This window comes from Gobio gobio (assembly GCF_949357685.1).
Source record: "Gobio gobio genome assembly, chromosome: 6".
Classification (NCBI taxonomy): domain Eukaryota; kingdom Metazoa; phylum Chordata; class Actinopteri; order Cypriniformes; family Gobionidae; genus Gobio; species Gobio gobio.
Genome location: NC_137102.1, coordinates 53,998,947 through 54,022,251, shown reverse-complemented (window position 1 = coordinate 54,022,251; position 23,305 = coordinate 53,998,947). Strand labels below are relative to the sequence as shown.

Genomic DNA, 23,305 nt, shown 5'->3' with positions numbered 1-23,305 from the left:
AAAAGGGGTTCATTTTGCAGTATGTATTCAGTAGTGTGCTGTATTTTTACAGTACAATTGTAATTAATGATTTACTCTACCCTTGTAAATTTACAGTCTTACTGGCAACCAAAATTGCCAGTAAATTGCTGTAAATTTACAGTAATTTTTTTACAGAAAGGCTAATTTCATAGTTAGTGTTTTATGTAAATATTTTCACATTTTTATATAACTTTAATATATTATGGCTTGATTGGAAATTATGCAGAATAAAAAATAGTCTATTCACTATTCATATTCTATTGATTTTACCTTCACACATCACATGTTTGGCACTGTTGTTGTTCACTTGGTAACCAGTACATTAGCTTTTGATAAAACATTATTAATGGCAAAATTATGTTTTCGAGATGGATATGACTCCATAACCTTTCTGCTCTGGGTGCTTACTGACATGAGCACAGTGTACAATGTGTCTCATGCTGATCAAATTAGTAAGCATATTTCCGTATGATGGGAAATAGCCATCTTTGAGGGCTCGACCTCATCACGTCTGGTTGAAGGTCAACACTGCAAATGTGCTTGCTGACATTTACGGGGTCTCTGAAGGGTTCAGGAGATGTAGAACATGTCAGGGAAAATGCATCAATGTCATAACAGCATCGGCACATCCTCTCACAGCGGGAAAAAATCCCTCATATCTGTATGTGGAATCCATCTGCTGCCTGATGATTCATTGAAATGTTTTACTTGGATTTTGTTCATGAAGCTTTCTCCATGTAGACATCCATGTGTGTATTTAAAGTCACTTATTTGTTGTGCCTAGTTCAACATGTCCTCCAACCAATACGCCTAGATAGGTCGTTTGTCACTTCCCTGAAATACGACCCATAGGAGCGTTTACTAAAGTTGCGCCCCTATCAACAACAGGACACTTTCATTTTAATTAATGAAATACGACCCATAGGAGTGTTTACTAAAGTTGCGCCTCTATCGACAACAGGACACTTTCATTTTAATTCATGAAATACAACCCATAGGAGCGTTTACTAAAGTTGCGCCCCTATCGACAACAGGACACTTTCATTTTATTAATGAAATACGACCCATAAGAACGTTTACTAAAGTTGTGCCCCTATCGACAACAGGACATTTTCATTTTAATTCATGAAATAAGACCCATAGGAGCGTTTACTAAAGTTGCGCCCCTATCGACAACAGGACGCTTTCATTTTAATTCATGAAATACGACCCATAGGAGCGAATTACTAAAGTTGCGTCTCTATCGACAACAGGACAATTTAATTTTAATTCATGAAATACGACCCATAAGAATGTTTACTAAAGTTGCGACCCCATCAACAACAGGACACTTTCAATTTAATTCATGAAATACGACCCATAGGAGCGTTTACTAAAGTTGCGCCCCTATCGACAACAGGACACTTTCATTTTAATTCATGAAATACGACCCATAGGAGCGTTTACTAAAGTTGCGCCCCTATCGACAAAAGGACACTTTCATTTTAATTCATGAAATACAACCCATAGGAGCGTTTACTAAAGTTGCGCCCCTATCGACAACAGGACACTTTCATTTTAATTCGTGATATATGACCCATAGGAGCGTTTACTAAAGTTGCGCCCCTATCGACAACAGGACACTTTCATTTTAATTCATGAAATACGACCCATAGGAGCGTTTACTAAAGTTGCGCCCCTATCGACAAAAGGACACTTTCATTTTAATTCATGAAATACAACCCATAGGAGCGTTTACTAAAGTTGTGCCCCTATCGACAACAGGACACTTTCATTTTAATTCGTGAAATATGACCCATAGGAGCGTTTACTAAAGTTGCGCCCCTATCGACAACAGGGCGCTTTCATTTTAATTCATGAAATAAGACCCATAGGAGCGTTTACTAAAGTTGCGCCCCTATCGACAACAGGACACTTTCATTTTAATTCATGAAATATGACCCATAGGAGCGTTTACTAAAGTTGCGCCCCTATCGACAACAGGGCGCTTTCATTTTAATTCATGAAATAAGACCCATAGGAGCGTTTACTAAAGTTGCGCCTCTATCGACAACAGGCCGCTTTCATTTTAATTCATGAAATAAGACCCATAGGAGCGTTTACTAAAGTTGCGCCCCTATCAACAACAGGACACTTTCATTTTAATTCATGAAATACAACCCATAGGAGTGTTTACTAAAGTTGCGCCCCTATCGACAACAGGACACTTTCATTTTAATTCATGAAATATGACCCATAGGAGTGTTTACTAAAGTTGCGCCCCTATCGACAACAGGACACTTTCATTTTAATTAATGAAATACAACCCATAGGAGTGTTTACTAAAGTTGCGCCTCTATCGACAACAGGACACTTTCATTTTAATTCATGAAATATGACCCATAGGAGAGTTTACTAAAGTTGCGCCCGTATCGACAACAGGACACTTTCATTTTAATTCATGAAATACGACCCATAGGAGCGTTTACTAAAGTTGCGCCCCTATCGACAAAAGGACACTTTCATTTTAATTCATGAAATACAACCCATAGGAGCGTTTACTAAAGTTGTGCCCCTATCGACAACAGGACACTTTCATTTTAATTAATGAAATATGACCCATATGAGCGTTTACTAAAGTTGCGCCCCTATTGACAACAGGGCGCTTTCATTTTAATTCATGAAATAAGACCCATAGGAGCGTTTACTAAAGTTGCGCCTCTATCGACAACAGGACACTTTCATTTTAATTCATGAAATACGACCCATAGGAGCGTTTACTAAAGTTGCGCCTCTATCGACAACAGGACACTTTCATTTTAATTAATGAAAAACGACCCATAGGAGCGTTTACTAAAGTTGCGCCCCTATCGACAACAGGCCGCTTTCATTTTAATGAATGAAAAACGACCCATAGGAGCGTTTACTAAAGTTGCGCCCCTATCGACAACAGGGCGCTTTCATTTTAATTCATGAAATAAGACCCATAGGAGCGTTTACTAAAGTTGCGCCTCTATCGACAACAGGCCGCTTTCATTTTAATTCATGAAATAAGACCCATAGGAGCGTTTACTAAAGTTGCGCCCCTATCAACAACAGGACACTTTCATTTTAATTCATGAAATACAACCCATAGGAGTGTTTACTAAAGTTGCGCCCCTATCGACAACAGGACACTTTCATTTTAATTCATGAAATATGACCCATAGGAGTGTTTACTAAAGTTGCGCCCCTATCGACAACAGGACACTTTCATTTTAATTAATGAAATACAACCCATAGGAGTGTTTACTAAAGTTGCGCCTCTATCGACAACAGGACACTTTCATTTTAATTCATGAAATATGACCCATAGGAGAGTTTACTAAAGTTGCGCCCGTATCGACAACAGGACACTTTCATTTTAATTCATGAAATACGACCCATAGGAGCGTTTACTAAAGTTGCGCCCCTATCGACAAAAGGACACTTTCATTTTAATTCATGAAATACAACCCATAGGAGCGTTTACTAAAGTTGTGCCCCTATCGACAACAGGACACTTTCATTTTAATTAATGAAATATGACCCATATGAGCGTTTACTAAAGTTGCGCCCCTATTGACAACAGGGCGCTTTCATTTTAATTCATGAAATAAGACCCATAGGAGCGTTTACTAAAGTTGCGCCCCTATCGACAACAGGACACTTTCATTTTAATTCATGAAATACGACCCATAGGAGCGTTTACTAAAGTTGCGCCTCTATCGACAACAGGACACTTTCATTTTAATTAATGAAAAACGACCCATAGGAGCGTTTACTAAAGTTGCGCCCCTATCGACAACAGGCCGCTTTCATTTTAATGAATGAAAAACGACCCATAGGAGCGTTTACTAAAGTTGCGCCCCTATCGACAACAGGCCGCTTTCATTTTAATGAATGAAAAACGACCCATAGGAGTGTTTATCTCTCAATAAGTTGTTTGGATCAACACAAGAATATGGATGAATTTCTTGCTTACATTAAGTAATGATAACAAATGAAACCTTATTGTAAAGTGTTACCATGATTGCCATTAAACCTGTAAAAGGCACATAAATAGAGACTCCTATTGGTGAGAGAGGAGTACTCAGACTGGCCTTGAATCTCTCCTCCTCTGGTCAGAGAAATTGGGTTACGAGGAGCCTATTAAAACTCTGCAGACTGACCGCACACACAGCGGCCAGAACCATGAAGGACCTTTCAGTGAGACACATGTATTCTACTTCTGGAAGCTTTCTGAAGTTTGTGCAAACCTTGGCTGAATCCGTAATCGCCCCCTATACCCTTAAATAGAGCACTATTTGAGGGGACAGCCATTTGTAGTGTCCGAAACCATAGTGGACGTTATTGAGTGCACTCATTCTATCCCACATTAACGCTGTTGTACTCTCAACGGCTGTCCGAATTCACTCACTTGTTTTCATTTACTCCTTCAAGTGTACTGTATTAGTGGACTAAGTTTGGGAATAGTGATTGAGGCTTTAGGGGGCGATCTTGGATTCAAACCTTGAATTTGCTAAAGCTGAGAGATGTGTACTTTCGGATGGTGTTTTCATGTATAATGCACTAGTATAGAAATCAGTACAAGGTTAATTCTGACTGTTCTAAATGTGGAAAAAATCAGTAGTGTATAAGAACACCACATATAAAAACTGTATTCAATGTTAGATTGTACTAAAGAGGAGATTTGCTCCATAATATTGACATCTTTGTATACCAATGAATTTTAAAGAAACTCTATCACAAGCATCTGTGGCAAACATATGAATGACTGTGGGGGGGGGGGGGGGGGGGGGGGGTTTAATAGTGATCTACAATCTGTTTAAAAATATTTCAAACCTATGTTTTTCCGTTTTCAGAGAGATGTGATGAGGTGTTGGCTTCACCCCTTCCCTACAGCGCCTTCACCAGCTCCTCCGTGTTGGCAGCAGATTTTGGCGCTGGCTATGCAAAACTCAACAGGAGAGTAGGTGAGGATGAGCTCTATGGAATACTAGCGTACTGCATAGTATAAACGCTAATGTTCAAAAGTTTGGGGTCGATAAGATTTTTAATGTTCTTGAATTTTTTGAATGTTCTCAACAAGGCTGCACTTATTTGATCAATATTGCTACCATTTGAATTATATTGAATATATTTTAAAATATAATTTATTCTTGTGATCAAACATAAACTTTCAGCATCATTACCCCAGTCTTTAGTGTCACATGATCCTTCAGAAATCATGATTTGATGCTCAAGAAACATTATTTTCATAGTTCATATTTTTTAAATTATTGTGTTTTTTAAGGATTTTTTTTATGAATAGAAATATCAAAAGATCAGCATTTCAGTTTGAAATAGAAGTCTTTTGTAATATTATAAATGTCTTTACTTTCACCTTTGATTCAATTTAATGTCCTTGCTGGATAAAAGTATTCATTTCTTTCATAAAAATAAAAATCTTACTGACAAACTTCTGAATGGTATTGTACATTAGATACTGCCTACTTTAAAACATAATATGTGAAACTGCAGTGATATACAGGAAATACTTCAAACTGTAATACGTCCAGCGCCACGTTGTTTAAATAGCAAATGCACTCGCACCCATCTGTTCACCCATGGGCGTGCTGGTCTGAAAACAAGGTGTGTTTAGGCCATAGACTGTAAAAAAAATAGTGTCCGAGACGTCACCCATAGGATTCTGAAGAGCAGTTTTGAAGCGTAAAGTAGGGACGAGCTGGCCGTTGCCATCTTGGCAGCGAGTCATCGCGCGTCACTTCTGGGTAACAGAAAATGGGCAAAAAGGCGGGACGTGGGCGGAGCTGAGGTTACATGATGACCAGAGCCATAGAGAGAGAGTTGCGACAACGGAAGTTCAAAACGCTTGATAGTCACGTGATTCATGTAGACCTCGAATAGTTCCAGGAAGTGCTTTGACGGGCAATTCAAATTAATAGTCACAGTGACAGAACTGCGATTTTTGGTAATTAATGGTCAATAAATGCATTGATTTTCAATAATTTTATTACACATCGACATGTGTATGTAGCATGAGTATGTAGTTACAGCGATGTTGTTTTTAAAAATATATATTTTTTTAATGATGAATAATCTACACAAGCAGGCTTTAATGTACAAGTTATTTTGATTAAGATGTGCTGATAATTTAAAATCTTACTGATTAAACGTCTTACCTTTTAAAAGTGCATCACAAACGGTCTGTTCTGCTGTTCTCTATGGCGCGGCTGCTACTTCCGGGAACTATTGAGAGTCTCCACGTGCCAGTGCTGTAAAAAAAACCGTTCCATTGGAGTCTATGGAGTTGTCGCAACTCTCTCTCTCTATGGCTCTGATGATGACTAACAGACAGCAGACAAACGCCTATCCACCTGTCACTCAAAGTGACCACGCCCTTAATTATGCAGAACTTTAATGCTTTATATAATGTAAACAAATGAGTTATAAAAAAAGTACCCCCCGCACAGTTGTCATAAAGGGCAATATTAGCTGTATAGACCAAAACCACAATTTGTGCCAGGCTGTAAACATGTTTTATTCTGCTGTAAAGTTGGCCATTTTAACATGGGGCTCAATGAGATTCTGCTCCCTTCTGGAGCCTGTCCCTAGTGGCCAGTCGATGAATTGCAGTATATGTCACTTCCGTTTTTGGCTTCAAGAGAAACTGCTCTGCTGCAACAGAAAACGACTGCACCATTGACCAACAAAAACCTGGTCTAAAGTCAGTAGGGCAGTATTTTTTGTGTTATTTAAAGGGTGTGTTAGTAATAATGAGGCTATAGGCGGGTGCACAACGCGTGCACACTCTTACTGTTACACACACAGGGTGTCAGGGTGCAGCATCACAAAAACATGCCAATTAAAAACTGCAAAGAATTCCTCTGGAGAAGCGTTCAGTCTTTCCGCTGCCACAAAGTCTGCCATGTAAATAGCAAATCTACCATGGTGTGAGCGCAACTGGCTTTTAAAGGGAATAGGAGACTCTGATTGGTTTATTGCAGGTTACGCCTAAAACACACCCATGACTCAAAAGACTAGGTACAACCCTTTTGGACCATGTGCCTGGCGCACCGGCCAATTTTCGTTGTTAAAATAGCAATAGTGGATTCGGACAGCCCTGAGTGCACCTGCTTCAGACCATGCGCTCAGATGATTAAAATTGGGCCCACCGTGTTAAAATCACTTCCAGGTTCATTCATCACACTGGAAATATAAGGTCTATTGAAGTGCATTGCATTGTGGGATACACATTCTGTGTTGAATAGCAGTAGGTCATCTGGGTAGCCCATGAATAAAGAACATTTGCACTATGGCTCTTCTGAACAGCCTGAATGTCACTCTCATGTCCGCTTTGTCTCTCTCCTCATTGGCTGACATTTAGACAGAGATGTGGTGCGATTCACTGCTGATAAAGTATAAAGGATACTTTAGGATTTGCTTAGATTGCAAAATAGAGAAAACATCTCTGTAGGTCATAATGAATTTTAATGCACATTCTGGCTACCGTTAAGGAAGTATAGTGTTGATGGAGCATTATGGAGCTGCGGTGTGGACTATATTGCATCATAATTCAAGCTTGGCAGCATGTGCTGTTTTCTCACATCAGATTTGCCTTGTACTTTGTCTTTTATAGGCAATGGAGGATGGTCACCGTCCAACTCCGACAGGTACCAGTGGCTACAGGTGGACCTCAGGGCCAGGAAACAGATCACTGCCATAGCAACACAGGGCAGATACAGCAGCTCTGATTGGATGAAACACTACAGGCTCCTCTACAGTGACACGGGAAGCAACTGGAAGCCGTATCGGCAGGACAGCAACATATGGGTGAGTTTACAGGGAAAACTGTGATTTATAGCTTGGGGAGTAAACATTGTTTTGGGGTTACCAAATCTGAGAATAACAGCTGCTGCTGTGTTGTTCAAAACTCACATGACCCACAAAAGTTTAGAAAAAAGTGGAACTTTTCCTCTTATATTTTGGACATAAACCCTTAGTTCTTTTTAAAATGAGAAAGTGCAAGATTTCTGAGAAATAAAAATAGACAAATGAGATAATTGTTGGCATTAGGAATATAGAGAAGTGTTATCGTGAACTAAAACTATTATTTTTTATTTTACTATTTTGCTTTATTATTATTTAATTTTTTTATTAGTATTTTATTAGTATTTTTTAGTAATTGAAATAAAGCTGAAAAGTGTATGTATGTATGTATGTATGTGTATATATATATATATATATATATATAAAATGAAAAACTTAAAAACATTAAAAAATATATATAAATAATTGATATTTCGAAAATAAAAAAGCTAAATTGAATATATATATATATATATATATATATATATATATATATATATATATATATATATATATATATATATATATATATATATATATATATATATATATATATATTTATGACAAAAGCACATGACAAAATTAAAATGAAAACTGAAAATATAAAAAATATATATCAAATTCAAAATATGAATAATTGCTATAATAGTATATAAATAATACTAAAATATGAAAGTTAATATGCATACACTCTAAAAAATGCTGGGTTGTGTTAACCCAAATTTGGGTCAAATATGGACAAACCCAGCCGTTGGGTTAAATTTTTCAATTCAATTTATAACCCAACAGTTGGGTTTGTCCATATTTGACCCAAATTTGGGTTAAAACAACCCAGCATATTTTAGAGTGTAGGTTTGCTAAGATTGTTTATTCTTAATGAGAATGGCTTGAGTTCATATTGAAATCATACATTTTATTGCTGACTTTGGCTTCTGAGCACATTTTAAAACATTTTTAAGATTTCTACTGAAACTCTGAGACATATAACTGCCATTTTCTATAGAAGTCTATTTCATTTGAGAAAACATGCCTGAGACACAATTGAGAAGTTTCCATTTGCTCTCCATTTAATATCATTGCTCTCTACGAGAAGCATTTGAGATATGAAGGAAATCTCATTTATTATTTTATTTCTAATATAGGCTAACATGCATATTTTTGTCTCAAGATTGCGAATGCATTTACACTGATTCCCCACAGCACATTACGGCACACATACTTCCTTCCTTGCATTATTACGCAGAAATACTCAATAGCAGTGCTTATGAAATTAAATTAAGATGCAAAGCCAGTTCTCCTGGAAATAGGTCGTATTGATCTGTGTATGAGAACGAGCAGTAATGGAGTGTCTCACTAACAGAAGTAGGTTTTCTCCATGTCTCTATAAAGTGTTCACTATTTTTCTGCCTCAGACGTTTTCAGGGAACTGGAACTCAGAGCGGGCCGTGCGGCATGAACTTCAGCACCCTTTCGTGGCTCGATACGTGCGTTTCATCCCGCTGGACTGGAGTGAGGAGGGGAGGATTGGTCTGAGAGTGGAGATCTATGGCTGTGCTTACTGTGAGTAGATGTCAAAGTGGTCAGTTTTAAAAAAAAAATTATCGTTTTTTTAAGGGATAGTTCACCCAAAAAGGAAACTGTTGTCATAATTTACTCACTTCCATGTTGTTTCAAACCTGTATGAGTTTCTCTGTTGAACACAAAAGAAGATATTTTAAAGAATGTTGGTAACCAGACAGTTGATCATCCCATAGTATTTTCTTCCTACTATGAAAGTCAATGGCTATTTTTAGGTGAACTATCCCTTTAACCTCTTTGTGCAATTCTTACTTTATGCATTGCTTGATTGCTTTGTTGTCGGGACCAGTATAGTTGCATTATTCTTCAATAATAGGCTGTTTAGCATATTGTGTTTGGTCTTCTTGAACTGTGGACGGAGTGTTGAATTCTCAAAGTCAGAGTATGCATAATACACACTCAATGTTTATTTCAAGATCAAGGAAAATTCTGCACAATCATTCATGATATGGCCTCTTTAAAGCAAATATATTCAGTTTCACCTCTGTTGCATCATCAACTTGGTTTGATTGGAGAAAGCATAGATATGAGAAAAGGCTTGATATGTTTGTTTGAGACTGACCCATATTCCTGCGTTCAGGGGCGGACATGATCAACTTTGACGGCCAGGGAGTGATTTCCTATCGATTCAGACAGAAAAAGATGAAGATCTTGAAGGATGTGATATCACTGAAGTTTAAGACCACTAAAGGAGACGGCATTCTGCTGCACGGAGAGGGACAACAGGGCGATTATATCACTCTAGAGCTACGGCGAGCCCAACTGCTCCTGCAGATCAACCTGGGTAATGTATTTAACTCAAGAGTGACTGTGATACAATAACATTCAAAAGTTATGGGTTAGTAAGTGTTTTTTTTTTTTTAAGAAATTAATATGGTCACACTTTAGTTTAGGGTCCAACTCTCACTATTATCTATTAACTACAACTTTTGCCTCAATAAACTCCTAATTACTGCTTATTAATAGTTAGTAAGGTAGTTTTTAAGTTTAGGTATTGGGTAGGATTAAGGATGTAGATTATGGTCATAAAGAATAAGGCATTAATATGTGCTTTATAAGTACTAGTAAACAGCCAATATCCAACTAATATGCATGCTAATAAGCAACTAGTTAAAGGGTTAATTCACCCAAAAATGAAATTTCTGGCATTAAAGGATACATAATGCACACACTTTCTGCCAATCTCATGGTAATCTTGAATACCTAGTATTGCATCCTTCATATCTCCGAAGAGTCTTTAGTTTTATCATATTTATAAAAGACAGATACAGTGGGGTAAAAAAGTATTTAGTCAGCCACCAATTGTGCAAGTTCTCCCACTTAAAAAGATGAGAGAGGCCTGTAATTGTCATCATAGGTACACTTCAACTATAGAGACAGAATGAGAAATCACATTGTCTGATTTTTAAAGACTGTATTTGCTAATTACGGTGGAAAATAAGTATTTGGTCACCAACAAAAAAGCAAGATTTCTGGCTCTCACAGACCTGTAACTTCTTCTTTAAGAGGCTCCTCTGTCCTCCACTCGTTACCTGTATTAATGGCACCTGTTTGAATTCGTTATCAGTATAAAAGACACCTGTCCACAACCTCAAACAGTCAGACTCCAAACCCCACTATGGCCAAGACCAAAGAGCTGTCAAAGGACACCAGAAACAAAATTTGTAGACCTGCACCAGGCTGGGAAGACTGAATCTGCAATAGGCAAGCAGCTTGGTGTGAAGAAATCAACTGTGATTATTAGAAATAAATAATTTTTAGAGCAATTATTAGAAAATGGAAGACACACAAGACCACTGATAATCTCCCTCAATCTGGGGCTCCACGCAAGATCTCACCCCGTGGGGTCAAAATGATCACAAGAACGGTGAGCAAAAATCGGGGGGACCTAGTGAATGACCTGCAGAGAGCTGGGACCATCAGTAACACACTACGCAGCCAGGGACTCAAATCCTGCAGTGCCAGACGTGTCCTCCTGCTTAAGCCAGTACATGTCCGGGCCCGTCTGAAGTTTGCTAGAGAGCATTTGGATGATCCAGAAGAGGATTGGGAGAATGTCATATGGTCAGATGAAACCAAAATAGAACTTTTTGGTAAAAACTCAACTTGTCGTGTTTGGAGGAGAAAGAATGCTGAGTTGCGTCCAAAGAACACCTTACCTACTGTGAAGCATGGGGGTGGAAACATCATGCTTTGGGGCTGTTTTTCTGCAAAGGGGCCAGGACGACTGATCCGTGTAAAGGAAAGAATGAATGGGGCCATGTATCGTGAGATTTTGAGTAAAAACCTCCTTCCATCAGCAAGGGCATTGAAGATGAAACGTGGCTGGGTCTTTCAGCATGACAATGATCCCAAACACACCGCCCGGGCAACGGAGGAGGGGCTTCATAAGAAGCATTTCATGGTCCTGGAGTGGCCTAGCCAGTCTTCAGATCTCAACCCCATAGAAAATCTTTGGAGGGAGTTGAAAATCTGTGTTGCCCAGCGACAGCCCCAAAACATCACTGCTCTAGAGGAGATCTGCATGGAGGAATGGGCCAAACTACCAGCAACAGAGTGTAAAAACCTTTTGGAGACTTACAGAACATGTTTGACCTCTGTCATTACCAACAAAGGGTATATAATAGGGGTGTCCCCGACTAATGATTTGCACATTCGAATCAGAATTGTCGAATCTTTCTGTAGTCGACCGATAGTTGAATCATCTATGTGTGTGAATGGGTTGGGAGGGGCACGACACAGGTAGTCAGCAGGAGGGTTAAACTATTTTTCTTTTCTTTTACACACTGCACACAGCAACAACTTTTAATAAAGCGACCAAAACTGCCTGCCAACTGACAGATGAACTGACAATGGCTTTCTTATTTAGGTTTAAATAAACGGTAGCCTAATGTGGTGGATAAACATTCGTGAAACGTTTTCTCACAACATTTTAAAGCTGCGATCGATATACAGAACATCACACAAATATATAAGAACATTTTGATAAATAAACCTAAAAAAATACCTGCTCTCTAGAGGAAAAGAACACACAAAATAAATTAAATTAAATCGGCAAAATTGCTGTGCCAGCATGCTTTCAGTGCAGCGAAAGGAATTCCACCCTTTATGACTTCATACTCGAAAAAAAACTTTCCGAAACTTATTCAAATCCTGAAGGAATATATTTGGCACAGAAATGTGAAATATAATTGGACCCTAAACTAAAGTGTTACCATTAATAATTGTATTCAACAAGGGACGGGTTCATTAAGCATTCATCAAAAGTGAGACTAAAGACATTTACCATGTTACAAAAGATTTCTATTTAAAATAAATGCTATTCTTTTGACATTTCTATTCATCAAATAATCCTGAAGAAAAATGTGTCTCCGTTTCTATAAAAATATGAAGCACTAACTGTTTTCAACAGAGATAATTGAAAGAATTAGTAGCAAATCAGCATATTAGAATGATTTCTGAAGAATTAAATTTGCAAATAAAAAAACTGTTATTTTACATTTTAATAATATTTAACAATATTACTGTTTTTACTGTGTTTGCAAATAAATGCAAACTTGAAGAGCATAAGTTACTTCTTTCAAAAACATTAGCAAACTTTCAGTTTTATTCTATGATTGACAGCATGCAAACCTGCTGTTTTAAGTATCGTTATAAATATTCTATTAGTCTCCTTAGCCATTTTGGATGGATCCCAGTTTGTTCCATCTGACCCGTTTCATTAATTGCTTTTGATGTTTGTGTCTATTTCAGGCAGCAATCAGTACGGCTCCATTCAGGGTCACACATCAGTGTCTAGCGGCAGCCTGTTGGATGACGACCACTGGCACTCTGTTCTGATCGAGCGCTACAGACGCAGCGTCAACTTCACACTCGACCACCACATGCAGAACTTCCGCACCAACGGAGAGTTTGACCACCTGGACCTGGACTATGAAGTAAATGAATATAAATGTTTGGACATGTTATGTTTATGGGCTATGACTTTTCTAACGTTTTCAAATTTCTTTAGAATGCTGTTTGAGAATGAAAAAGCTCTACAAAATTACTATAGAGGGAGTTATTCTCTATATCAGTGTCACTGTTTCTCCCTGAAACGCTTCCATTGTAGTCTTGAGCTTGCTTCTGGGAACCAACGTGTCACAATATTCCTTATTTAAATTCCTGCCCAAGGCATACGCAAAAAAAGGGACAATGTCTGGTTGAGTTGCGTTAACAGTGTGCTGAAACCATAGATTGTAAAAAAATATGGACGTAGTGTCCGTGACGTCACCCATAGGATTCTGATGAGCCGTTCTGAAGCGCAAAGTATGGACGAGATGGCCGTTGCCATCTTGGCAGCGCGTCATCACGCGTCACTCCCGGATAACAGAAAATGGGCAAAAAGGCGGGACGTGGGCGGAGCTGAAGTGACGCGATGACTAACAGACAGCAGATAAATGGCTATCCACCTATCACTCGAAGTGGCCACGCCCTTAATTATGCAGAACTTTAAGGCTTTATATAATGTAAACGAATGAGTTATAAAAAAATTCACCCCCCTCACAGTTGTCATGAAGGGCAAAATTTGCCGTATAGACCAAAACCACAATTTGTACCAGGCTGTAAACATGTTTTATACTGCTGTAAAGTTGGCCATTTTAACATGGGGCTCAATAAGATTCTGCTCCCTTCTGGAGCCTGTCCCTAGCGGCCAGTCGATGAATTGCAGTTTAAGGCACTTCCGTATTGGCTTCAAGAGAAACTGCGGGAGGTTGCCGCTTGGTTGAAACTCGTGGTTATTTTAAGGGGTGGGAAATTTCCCAAACATGCTTGAAGCAGTTGACCAATCCAAACACACTGGTCCAGCCGACCAATCAGAGCACATTGTGCTTTTCAGAAGAAGGGGCTTCATAGAGACCTGAACTAAACAGAGCGTTACTGACAGACTGGGAAAAGAGGTGCTGCAACAATGTCGAAAAATGAAACGTTTTTGAACATTCCAGCATGAAAACCTATTCTAGTTAGCCTAGAAATCTAGACGCACCCTAGCGGCAGCAAATCTAATTTGCAGCCAGAGCGTCTAGCAACTCTCCCTTGGCTTGCGAGCTGGAAAAAACAAACTCTGGTCAGGCCAATCACATCGTGTATAGAGTCGGTGGGCGGGCTTAACATAATGACGCCAGAGGTGTGGCGGTTCCGCGTGCTACTCGTAAACAAAGAAGCTGGCGAACAGTTTATCGAATCGGCTTTGGCCGCGACTCTGGAAGACTTGGAGATAAGATTTTCTTTGAGAAAAGAACAAAGAACGGCACTGAAGTCATTCTTAAGAGAAGATATGTTCTGAGTTTTGCCGACCGGATACGGCGAAAGCCGCTTCACCTTCTTGGTTGCTCTGGTTGGTTGTAGCGCTATCCTATTGCGTGCAGAGGGAATTTGAAAGACAACCGTTTATCCCGCCCCTCGGATTGAGCCCTGCCAATGGTGTGTTCCCAGACCCAACATCTTGATGTGGGTCTGGCTTGTCAGGCTATGTTCTAGTAATCCCCAAAAACAAATTGACTCTGATTAAAGATTACGAGGGTACATGAATTTAAAAATTTAATGACGTGCATGGATAAATCATTTATAACAAATACTGCAATAGTCCATAAAAAAACAAGAATTGTCCATTTTGATTTCATGGTGACTTTAAGGCAGACTTTCTGATTTGAAAACATGCAGTGTCAAGATTTTGTGGTAAACTATCCCTTTAAGATGACATAAAAGCCATTAACACAATTATATATTTGCATGTTATGTAACAATGCCTCAGTCGTCTCTCATTTTCCATTTACGCCTCTCCCCCGCTCTGTTTAATCATCGGTACCCCAATGCTACCGGGAACTGGGTCTTTAGCACACAAATGATTTCCTACACTGGGTGGCATTTATTCCAACAGATAGATAGCGTAGATAAGATTAGATGAGATTAATGTTTTGCTGTCTGTGTTATAGATGCTAAATGCTTCCCTCACGTTCACTGCACTTCTGTGTCTATTCCCAGATTACATTTGGAGGGATGCCAGTGTCTGCCAAGCCCAGCTCAGGGGCCAGAGAGAACTACTTCGGCTGCATGGAGGCCATTCATTACAACGGGGACAACATCACTAACCTTGCACGCAGGAGAAAAGTAGACACCTCCAGCTTTGTACGTGCCAAATTTACATGTCTATTTTTATCAAATGAACGCTGCAGAGCTCTCCAAAGCCTCGTGGAGATCATTCAGAAGCTGTACTGAGGAATTGCTTTTGTTGGGTATTACGTAACTCTAAAACAGCAGTCCTCAACCTTTTTGACTCCCTTATTGTCAAAATTATTTTATAACACTTAATTTTTTTGGTGACATAGTTACACATTACTACATGTACTTACTGTAGTAATAACAGTAAATTATTAGTGCTGTCAATCGATACATTTAAATTTGTGATATTTTTATATTGTAATAATTTCACAGTTACTCTCCAAATTAATGTAGAAACAACTTAAAGACAGTATATTTTAACTATTTTCTCTCCATTGGCATGTTTTTATGAATGAAGGCCAGTATCACTGATACTAATGCAGCTACTGATGTCTCTAAGAAATTGATTTTTTTAAAACATTAATGATAGACATTCAACATTACAGTATAATTGAAAGCGATCCATTTCAACATTTATTAGGCTATAAAAAAACAACAACTTTTAATTCAAGTGAACTTAAAACAATCTTCACATAAACCCATTATAATAAATGTCAATGGCCATATTTACCTTCCTACCTGTCTTAGTAGGTAAAGGTAAAGTTATCAAGCAGTCTGCACTGCATAAATAATACATTAAATATAGATTAATCCTTATTAAAGCTACAATATTCTCTGTTACCTTTATTCTTTGATTAATATTAATGACAGACATCATTAGTCTCTGCTGTCAGTTTATGATCTGCCGCTGCAGAACATGATGTGGAATCTCATTTACGATCAACTTTTTATGTTCATTTAAGACATATTTAACTAATTTAAGACTGCTGTTTTGAGAATACTCACTGAAACGTATGTGTGTTATTGTTTGTTTTAAGCGTGAAAGAGAACTCGATTAGTTTCTGGTGCACATCTTTCTGTGCGTCGTGTCAGGACATTCACAAACAGTGCATTCTCTGGACCCACTTTATATTAGGTGGCCTTAACTACCAAGTACTAACATTTAAATGAATCATTTGATACAATGCACTTATTGTGTACATACATGTTTTTACATTTTACTTACATTTAAAAAAATACCTGAATGTAAGTACATCTGTAATTAATTTCTGTAGTTACATTTATAGTTACACAGTTGACACTTCCCTTACACTTAACCCTACCCTTAAACTTACCCATCCCACCACACCTGTCCCTAACCCTACCCATATTCCACCTTAATATCAGCAAAAGTGTTTTGCAATACAATTTGAACACAGTAAGTGTAAGTGTAAACGAGCATGATCATATAATGTTACGCTAGCCCAAGGATGATAGAAAAAAACGAATGCTAAATTAATTTTAACGTGTTAAAGGTGCACTGTGTAAAAAAAAATCAGTTAAATATCCAAAAACCACTAGGCCAGTGTTATATTTTGTTCAGTTGAGTACTTACAATATCCCAAATGTTTCCAACTATTTGTAAATCGTGAGAAAAATTGCTATTTTAACCAAGGAACCGGGACGTGTGAGGGAGTCACCTGTCGATTGCGTCATATCTGCGTTACCCTCGGTTTTCGGTTTTATTTTGCAGAAACGCTTTACTCTCACTACAGTGTTAACAAGTGTCATAGCAGCCGCCGAGCGAACGCACAGAGTAATGTCATAACTTAATTTTTAACACACCCAGATGCATCTAATATGATATACAGAGCTGCGTTACCTCATACTCATGACCGGAAAAGTGGAAGTGGCGCGGGCGACTGTGGCATAATAAAAGTCCCGCTGCTCGCGAGGTGTGTGTTGCATTCATCTTATTAACAATCGCTCCAGTGGTCTTGCTCAGCTCCACAACACTCGGTCCTGCTCTGCTTCATACTGCAGTAATGTTAATAATCACATCCATGAACATGATTTCTGCCCGAGTCCTATATCCCGATTCTTTTCCACCGGCCGTGAGGTGAAGACCACATGTCCCAAGATTCTGCGCTCAAACGTGGCGTCATCAAACTATGCCTTTGTTTTGAATAGGCGACCTCTAGCGGACGGAAAAGTTACATAGTGCACCTTTAAAATTAAAAAATGAGTTGCATGCATTAATGTGCTAATTTGACAGTATTATAAATTATGCATATTCACAAGTAACTAACCCTACCGTAACTCTATAAGTACATGAAGTTAATTAATATTGCTCAGTACTATTCAGTAATATTGAGTAAATACAATGTAACTACGTCACCTTAAAATAAAGAGTAACCAATTATTTTTTGATTTACAGAAACCATGACTATCAATATATTAATTAATAAATAAATAAATGAATACAATTATTTAAATTATTTAATTATGTACTTTCAGAAGATTCAAAAACTGAATGTTCTTTTGGGTTCAATAATGAATTTAAATGACATGCGCGATTAAAGGGTTAGTTCACCTAAAAATGAAAATTAGCCCATGATTCACTCACCCTCAAGTCATCCTAGGTGTAAATGACATTCTTATTTCAGACGAATACAATCAGAGTTATATTAAAAAAATGTCCTGGCTAATCCAAGCATTATAATGACAGTGAATGGCTGTTTCTGTCCAAAAAGGTGCATCTATCCATCATATAACTGCTCCACACGGCTCCGGGGGGTTAATAAAGGCCTTCTGAAGTGAAGTGATGTGTTTGTGTAAGAAAAAGAGAGACTGACGTTCCAGCGTATGACGTAGGGCGTAGCGTAAGTTCCAGTGATGAACGCAAAAGCCCAGAGGATAGAGCAAAACAAAACTTGGATCTTGTGAGAATTAGCATATTCTCACCAGAGCGTCCTACATCTCTAAACACACTACAACAGAAACAGCCATTCACTGCCATTATAAAGCTTAGAAGAGCCAGGACATTTTTTTATATAACTCTGATTGTATTCGTCTGAAAGAAGAATGTCATATACACCTAGGATGGCTTGAGGGTAAATCATGGGGTAGTTTTCACTTTTGGGTGAACTATCCCTTTAAGTTTTTTTAAATTAATATTAACTCATAAAAATAGCAATTTTGACTTAATAAAATATTTAGACTGTTAAAAAAGTTCTTTATTTGCTTCTATGGTTCCGTGAAGATACTGTAACCTTCATGGAACCTTTCCATTGCACAAAAGTTTCCTCATAGCGATTTTTTTATTTTTTATTATATTATTCAAATTTTCTTACATTTCTTACACTAAATAGGGGAAAATGGCTCTTTTAAGACCTGTTAACTGAAATGTTCTTAATTTTTAGCTGTTTTGTTTTACCTGTTTAAATCATTTTGAAACTAAGCCCCTGAGAACCACTGCTTTTAAAGATTTAATCTGGTTACAATTTACAAGACATAAGAAACGACCCCATTTGCTTTTCTTATTACAGATTCTGTTGATTTTTCAGTGATTGTTCTAATTCGATTCTTTGTATTGTTTACAGTAATCTCAGCTCCCAAAGGTTTGCTGCTTTTATATCTCACATTAAATATTCAGTAGATACAGTTCCTCTCCCTGCACTAACCTCAGTCATAAACAGAGATCTCCTTCCCTTTCCCACAATGCTCTGTGTGTGAGGACAGACATGAAGTGAGAAGTGTTGTGACTGTGTGTGTTCTGTGATTATTCACAATGACTACATAATGACTGCCGGTTATTCTCCGCAGTCCCTTTCTGTGCTGGAAAATCCAGGTTGTGCCAGTTTAAGGTGATTGAGTGGAGTTTTGAAACATGGTACCTGCTTTTCCGGGTCCAAGGTGGTCTGCAAATCCTAAACAGCTTGACTTGACCAACCAGGTCCACTGGCTGGTACTTCAGCTGATCCACCCTATAGACCAGTGTGGACTAGCTAGAAACATCACAAAACCAGCCACCACCTTAAGCTGGTTTTAGCTGGATTTTCCAGTATGGTCCTAATGTGAACTACCCAGGTTTCCTGAATAAAACTCCCTCTTACTATGACCAAATTAATCTGTCCTCTGAAATTCTGCTGTAAAGTTTGTGATCATTCCTGCAGTGCTGTGTGTTAAACCCCTTCATTTTCACTCTCATTAGAAATGTTCATTTTTATGTGTGCTGTTTCCATTCCAGCAAAACCTGACGTTCTCGTGCACGGAATCACGCACGTTCCCTGCCTTCTTTAACTCCACCAGCTCCTTGCAGCTTCCGGGTCGGACTGACGCAGACACAGTGTCGGTCAGACTTCAGTTTCGGACATGGAATCCCAGCGGCCTGCTGTTCTTTACTCCACTCATGCCTGGAGGGGTGGAGGTCAGCCTGGTGGAGGGTAAAGTTACTGTTCACATGTACGTCGCACTGGGCAAGAACACCCGTGTGGACATATCCTCAGGTAACATTACAACTGAAAACGCACTCTGAGAGCTCTCGATTTCTAGATTTTCTTTAGTTTCATCTTCCACTGGTGTTTTATTTCTGTTTTTATTAGAATAAATTAACCCTAAAAAGTTTTTACAAGTTTAAACCCTGAAAGATACCTCCAATCAACACTGTGGCAATTTGCAACCTCAAAAAAACACCCTAGAAACTACATAGCAACATGACAGAAACCACTTAGAAGCACATAGCCCCACATTAAAAATATAACTCCTTAAGATCCCTAGCAACACTCTAGCAACCATCCTGAACACCGCTCACATTACAACGCATTTAAACACTAAGAACATCTCAACATTCCTGTAGCAACACCCTAGCAGCTATTTAGAACATCATGGCATCCACATAGCAACACCTTGGCAACCACCTAGAACACCCTAGAAACTGCATAGCAGCATGTTAGCAACCATTCAAAACATAATTGAAACACACTAAAATCCCTCAGAACCTCTAGCATTTCTGTAGCAACACCCTAGCAGCCATTTAGAACATCATGGCATCCGCATAGCAACACCTTGGCAACCACCTAGAACACCCTAGAAACTGCATAGCAGCATGTTAGCAACCATTCAAAACATAATTGAAACAAACTATAATCACTCAGAACCTCTAGCATTTCTGTAGCAACACCCTAGCAGCCATTTAGAACATCTTAGCATCCGCATAGCAACGCCTTGGCAACCACCTAGAACACCCTATAAACTGCATAGCAGCATGATAGCAACCATTCAAAACACCATAGCAACACACTAAAGTCACTCAGAACCTCTAGCATTTCTGTAGCAACACCCTAGCAGCCATTTAGAACATCATGGCATCTGCATAGCAACACCTTGGCAACCACCTAGAACACCCTAGAAACTGCATAGCAGCATGTTAGCAACCATTCAAAACATAATTGAAACAAACTAAAATCACTCAGAACCTCTAGCATTTCTGTAGCAACACCCTAGCAGCCATTTAGAACATCTTAGCATCTGCATAGCAACGCCTTGGCAACCAGCTAGGACACCCTAGAAACTGCATAGCAGCATGTTAGCAACCAATCAAAACATAATTGAAACACACTAAAATCACTCAGAATATCTAGCATCCCTGTAGCAACACCCTAACAGCCATTTAGAACATCTTGGCATCTGCATAGCAACGCCTTGGCAACAAGCCAGAACACCCAAGGAACTACATAGCAGCATGATATTAACCATTCAAAACATCATTGAAACACACTAAAATCACTCAGAACCTCTAGCATCCCTGTAGCAACACCCTAGAAGCCATTTAGAACATCTTAGCATCTGCATAGCAACGCTTTGGCAACCACCTAGAACAACCTAGAAACTGCATAGCAGCATGATAGCAACCATTCAAAACACATAGCAACACACTAAAACAACAAGGACCGCTAGCATTTCTGTAGCAACACCCTAGCAGCCATTTAGAACATCTTAGCATCCGCATAGCAACACCTTGGCCATCACCTAGAACACCCTAGAAACTGCATAGCAGCATGATAGCAACCATTCAATCACCATAGAAACATGCAAAACATGGACAAAAACCACACATACACCAAAAAACTAAAGTGCGACTGTAAGACTCTGATTGCCTTTTGCTCATGGAGGTAAACCATCTTGCTGTGCAGGTTCTGGTCTTAATGATGGACAATGGCACAGCGTTCACTTCCTGGCACTGGAGAGCATTGCCATGTTGACCATTAATGGAGACGAGATGTCCACAGTGAGAGCTGCCCTCCCCATTCAGATCAGGACTGGAGGAGATTATTTTTTTGGAGGTAATTGTAGGAACCACCTCACTTTTTTGTCAAATGCTATACTATATACTCTACCAGTCAACAGTTTGGAATAATTAAGATTTTTTTAATGTTGTTCTTATTTGATAAAAAATAGTGTAAAAACAGTCACATTTTTAATTATTGTTACAAGTGAAAATAACTGTTTTCTATTTGAAATTATTTTAAAGTTTGGCTTATTCCTACAATGACAAAGCAAACTCATTACTCCAGTCTTCAGTGTCACATGATCCTTCAGAGATCATTCTAATATGAGGATTATCTTTGGTAAAAAAAAATACTGTATATTTAAATTGTAAACAGTTATATTAAAGTAATAAAATAAAACTTTTAAAATGATGCCACACTGTTACTGTTTTTACTGTAATTATGATGAGATGACAGGTTTTAATGTCCTTGTTTGCCATGTGCAGGATACTTCCCGCGGACAGACCTTTCTCCATCACAGCGCTCCTTTCAGGGCTGCATGCAACTCATACATGTCGACGACCAGTTGGTCGACTTGCAATCTGTGGAGCAAGGCATGCTGGGTAGCTTTGAGAACGTCAGCTTGGATATGTGTGCCATCATAGACAGGTAATTCATTCTCCGTATAGACTTGCACTGGAGAGACCCGATGTAAATTGGCATAAACTCGAACTATTACAGATTTATGCATATTCTGCTTTGTAAAATTCAGCATGCACTCTCCGTACAGCTTTGCTTTTCATATGGTAATGTCACGTCCCTTTTGCGGTAAAGTCAATCCCCAGTACCCATCCGTATTCATTCATGGACCCGCTGCGCTGCACTCTCACAGATGACTCCGCAAACAAATGAACAACGGATGTTTGCCTTTGATCGCAATGTTCTGATCAAAGCCGATGCTGTATTTTGATTATCATTTTTTTATTGTTCAGTCTCTCCAAAAAGCAATAAGACGTTTCTCAAGCTGCACCACTGATTGCTTTGTTAGAGTCATGAGGACTTTCAGAGTTGTGAAGCCGCTGTGAGGAGCTTATGTAAGCCGTATCTGACTGCCCCCTTTTGATCAGGCCGACTGTTAACATGCAGGATCAGGACTGGATGAGGCTTTATAGAGCTACAAAGAACTGAGACTGATTGTGAGAGCGCAGTGCTTCTCATCTTGTATTGCTTCAGGAAGTGGCAACCCAAAATTGTTTATCATACAGAAGTAAACAAAATGTCTATATTAAATTGTCAAAATGTATCTTTCGTTGTTTTTTGAATCACTGTTATATATAAATCAGGGCTGTCGATTTAATGCGTTAAATGAATTAGTTATGGGGGGGGGGGGGGGGGTACCTTAAAATTATTAACACACCCGCCCCGCCCCGCCCCCAGACCTACATAGTTTATCCTACATTTCATAAGGTTGATTGGCGATGAACATGGATCATCAACTTACTGCGTGATGTAACCTATAGAATGCTGTTATATGCCCCTAAAATTCA

At 38.7% G+C, this 23,305-nt stretch overlaps 1 protein-coding gene across 1 annotated transcript in view; it reads left to right on the top strand.

The window, feature by feature from the left end:
• Positions 1–23,305, top strand: part of cntnap2b (contactin associated protein 2b) — a gene marked incomplete at its 5' end in the record, with an annotated part of 82,569 nt that overhangs the window by 25,151 nt on the left and 34,113 nt on the right. Inside the window, 9 exons of the mRNA XM_079818634.1 lie at positions 4,884–4,994; positions 7,661–7,854; positions 9,303–9,450; positions 10,049–10,252; positions 13,222–13,406; positions 15,493–15,636; positions 19,739–19,997; positions 21,684–21,833; positions 22,265–22,427. Coding sequence (XP_079674760.1) covers positions 4,884–4,994; positions 7,661–7,854; positions 9,303–9,450; positions 10,049–10,252; positions 13,222–13,406; positions 15,493–15,636; positions 19,739–19,997; positions 21,684–21,833; positions 22,265–22,427 — 1,558 coding nt within the window. The remainder of the gene's footprint in view (positions 1–4,883; positions 4,995–7,660; positions 7,855–9,302; positions 9,451–10,048; positions 10,253–13,221; positions 13,407–15,492; positions 15,637–19,738; positions 19,998–21,683; positions 21,834–22,264; positions 22,428–23,305) is intronic.